The 4410-nt window shown below is 46.8% G+C and overlaps 1 protein-coding gene across 1 annotated transcript in view; it reads left to right on the top strand.

Annotated features, from left to right (window-relative positions):
• Positions 1-1631: 1631 nt before the first annotated feature.
• Arl8b (ADP ribosylation factor like GTPase 8B) overlaps positions 1632-4410 on the top strand; it is a 38353-nt gene continuing 35574 nt past the window's right edge. Inside the window, exon 1 of the mRNA XM_055628600.1 lies at positions 1632-1936. Coding sequence (XP_055484575.1) covers positions 1814-1936 — 123 coding nt within the window. The 5' untranslated portion in view covers positions 1632-1813. The remainder of the gene's footprint in view (positions 1937-4410) is intronic.

Genomic DNA, 4410 nt, shown 5'->3' with positions numbered 1-4410 from the left:
GTCTCACGTATCCTAAGCTGCCTCAGACTCAATATGCAACCTAGGATGACCTTGAACTTGTGATCCATTTGTCTTCGCCTCTCAAGTGCTGGCATGACAGATAGGTGTCACGAAAGCCACTTCATTCAGCCCAGGGATGGAACCAGGGCTTTGTGCACGCTAGGCGACTACTCTGCCAGCTGAGCTACAGCCCCAGCCCTCACGAACATATTTTCTTATGAACATTGTAATTACATGACCACTCACTTTTCATCATGATCCCATCACAGTTTATTAGTTCTCTACCAGTCAAAACATTGTTTTTCATCCTTTGCTTTTTCCAACCAAAGACATGGTGAAGAACTTTTGTTTCCTTAGCAGAGTTGAGGATGGATGCCCGGGCTTTGGAGAGGTGTGGCAAGCGCTCAGTTTCTGAACAGCATGTACCACGGTGCAGACTCTGTTTTCTTGTGACAGGTTTTTCCAAGTTCACTGTGTAGTTCAGGCTGGTCTTGGATTCACCAAGCGAGACCCCTATCTCACATTCCAGAGCTCCGAGTTTACAAGTGCGCACCCTACACCTAATTCAGACCATTATCATCACATCATCATCATCATCATCATCATCATCATCATCATCATCATCATCAGACAGGGTCTCATGAAGCCCAGACTGGCCTTGAACTTCTGAACCTGCTGGGTGTTACATCACTCCCCAGTGCTGGTGTACACCACTACCCCCAGTTTTATGCAATACTGGGCACTTCATTCAGCCCAGGGATGGAAACCAGTGTTTCACCCATACCGGGCAAGCATTCTACCACTTGGGCTACATTCCCAACCCAAAATCTGTTCTTCTTTTTTTTTCTTTTTAAAATTCTGTGTTTAATTCCTCAGAGTATTAACACTTTTTCAGGGCACATTGTCAATGAACAATTATAAAAAAAAAAAAAAAACAGTCAATAAATGAATGAGACTAACTTTTATTTTATTTATTTTTTAAATTATTATTATTGCCGCATGTGATGGCACACACCTATAATCCCAGCACTCTGGAAGGCAGAGACAGGCCAACCTCAGTGAGTTTGAGGCTAGCCTGGTCTAAAATGCGAGTCCAGGACAGCCAAGTCTACACAGAGAAACCTCGTCTCGAAAAACAAACAAACCAACAAAAATATATGTGTGTGTGTGTGTCTTGTTGTGGGAGTATGTGCATGTGCTTGCAGGAGCCCACGAGGTCAGAAAACTCTGGATCTGGATCCCCTGGAGCTGAAGTTGCAGGTTGTTGAGGGTGGCTGCTGGGTTCTGAACTCAGATCCTCAGAAAGAGCAGCATGCATTTTTAACCGAGTCACCTCCGTAACCCCACATTTTTTGTTTGGTTTGCTGAACTCCTGATCCTCCTGCCTCCACCTCCCAAGTACTGAAATTGATGGCAGACGTCTGGTTGAGGAGACCAATAAGTTGAAAAAAAAAAAAAAAAAAAAAAAAGTGAATAAACCTACAATGACACTTGACCAAGTGAGAAGACTGTGAGGCCGAACTCACCAACAGGTGGCGCTGTCGGCGGCGGGCTCTCGGGGTCCTCCGGGCCGCGCCGCTCTTGCGGGACGCTTCCGCGGCTGCGCGGGGCCAGCGGTGGGAGGGGGTAGGGCGAGTCATATGACCCGCTGGGCTTCCTGGCTCCGGCCGTCGCAGCCGCCCGCCTGTGTCCGCCCGAGTCGCGCCGGGGGACCCGCCGAGGAGCCGTTGGCGGGTTCGGGGCCGATACCCGCTCGTGGGAAGAAGTGTCCACGGTTGTCCGCGCCCGTCTCCGCTCGCTGCAGGCCGCCGCCATGCTGGCGCTCATCTCCCGCCTGCTGGATTGGTTCCGCTCGCTCTTCTGGAAGGAGGAGATGGAACTGACGCTCGTGGGGCTGCAGTACTCGGGCAAGACCACCTTCGTCAATGTCATCGCGGTGAGCAGCCGTCCGCGGGCGGCCTGGCCGCTCTGCGGGCCTGTCACCTTCCCCGGGCCCGGGCTGAGCGATCTTGCGTGTGTGGGCCTCGGAGGTTGTAGCTGGCGGCTCAGCAGCCCGAGGGTCAATTCAAGCTCCGTTTTGGTAGTGCCTGTGCCTGTTAGGCGGCTCGGAGAGGGTTAATGGGAGCGTGTCACAGTTGCCGCCTTCGCGGGCTGTGGAGGCTGAAGGGTTAATTCCAGTCTGTCACTTGTTCACCGGGACCGGTGAGTCCGGCCTGCTCCAGAACGCCTGCGAAGGGGGAGCCACTCTGAAATCACTTGGGACGGAGGGGCCGCATTGTGAAAGCAGGCGACCCGTGTGGGCGCCTCTGTGAATGCCAGGAGGAACCTTGGCGCCTCCAGTTCGCTGGTCTTTGTCACTTGTCCACGGAGAGTCGAAGATCAAACTGATGACTTAGCTTGCTCTGGTGGAAGGTGTCGGAGAGACCATTCCGGTCCTAGTATTTATTAAGGCCAGGAGTAAGGACGAGGAGAATTTCTGTTTTTTCAGAGCTGATTGTGTTAGAGGGGTAGCTAGATGGATTTACATTCAAAGTAAGGTTAACTATCCTGCAGGCTTTGGTCTTTAGAGAGATTTTTTTTTTTCCTCCTAGAGGAGGATTTTGCTAGATCAGGACGTAGCTTATGCAGGCTCCAGGAAATTGTCTGGAGAACTTAATTATAATGTGGTTAATTCACTGGGAGAGTAGTTGTTGAGTTTTGGTTTTTTTGATTGGCTGGGGAAGGAATGGGAGTGAGTGATTTCTTGTCAGTCTTTATTTAGAGCCAAGGAGCAGTCTTAGGGCTGTCCTGACAGGGTTGAGCTTTACAAGTGTTCTGAAGAGAAGTGGCGGCAGTTCTCTTAGCTTCAGGAGGATTGTGACAATCCTCTCACAGGAGACAGCTGAGCTGTCCGACTGGTTTGGCTACCAGAATAATTCAGACACACTGCCATAGGAGAAACTAGGTAACTTGTGACTCAGACTGTAATAGAGCAACAGGCGTGAACAGGATCTGGAGAAAGAGAGGAACAGACACCCAAACTTCTCTTGAAAAAGGCTGAATGTATGTATGAAGAAAATTTGTGTGCTTCATGTTTGGCCTCTTTTGCATTGCCCCTCCGAAATGGGTAGGTGTTTAATATCAAGAGTATAAGTCTGAACAGACTTTAGGCTACCTTTCATATTAGAACTTTTCTGTAGCCAGCAAGGTGTTTATTTTCTGTTATTTACTCTAGATAAAAATTGGAGTTTCCAGGGGCGGAGGCGGTGCACACCTGTAATTCTAGCATTCAGGGAGGCGGAGGCAGAAGCAGGCAGATCTCTGTGAGTTCGAGGACAGCCAAGTCTACACAAAAACCCTGTCTCGAAAAAAAACAGCCAACCAACCAACCAACCAAACAAACAAACAAAAAATCCAAAACATCCACAAAGAATTGAAGTTTTCTTGGGAATCCTGTTTCTTGGACAAGATTGAATTGGTGTGTGTGTGTGTATACGTGTCAGTATGGTCAGTTGTATCTGCTATGAAGGAGTAGTTATTTCAAGAACCTGCACTGAATTTAAGAGTTTAAAAGAATTTAAATAGAATTTAAGAGACATACTGCTTGCTTTTATGCTTACATTATCACCAGACAGTGTAATACAACAAGCCTGAACGTTAATGCGAAGCAGTCCTGGATTTGAAATCTGGATCTGCCACTTAGCAGCATGAGGTCTGGTTGAGTTGACTGCCGTTTTCTTATCTATAATGCAGATAACAATAGATTTATTAACAGAGTTGCTCTAAGGGTTAAGTAGGAGGAATTGGGAAGTGATAACATGTTAATATTGGTTGTGGCTGTTCTACTCAATGCAGGCACATGGAAATACATTGAGAAAGCAATTAGCAGGGCTCATTTCCTTTGACTCTCAGGCTAGTGTGGTCTTCACTCAAAATTTATGGCTTGTGGGAATGCAGCTCCTGATGCCTGCCCTCCTTTTGCATTAGATTCTTTGAACAACTGTCAGATGTCTCCAGTGCTGTTGAGTTTAATGGCTTGTTACCAACAATATGAGAGTATTCTTTTTGAATTATGAAAAAAGATCCCACAAGAAGATAGGCTATGTTTAACTTAATTTATTTTTTCTAACCAGTGCTTAGCTTATTTTAATAATTTCAAATTCTATCTATAGTAAATTATTACATTATCTCCCCCCAAATACATAATTATGATCTGTCAATTAAAAATGTTAATGTTGTAGACTTGGTGGTGTTACCTGTAATTCTAGCATTTAAGAAGTTGAGGTAGGATGATTGCTACAAGTTTGAGGGTCTTCTTGAGCTACATATACATAACAAGTACCAGACCAGGCAGGGCTACACAGGAAGGGCACTTTCACCCCCAACACACACACACACACACACACACACACACACACACACACACACACA

Source organism: Psammomys obesus, unplaced genomic scaffold (genome assembly GCF_907164565.1).
Source record: "Psammomys obesus unplaced genomic scaffold, mPsaObe1.curated_primary_1811, whole genome shotgun sequence".
Lineage (NCBI taxonomy): Eukaryota > Metazoa > Chordata > Mammalia > Rodentia > Muridae > Psammomys > Psammomys obesus.
The sequence above is the reverse complement of the archived record's forward strand: the minus strand, read 5'-3'. Positions and strand labels throughout refer to the sequence as shown.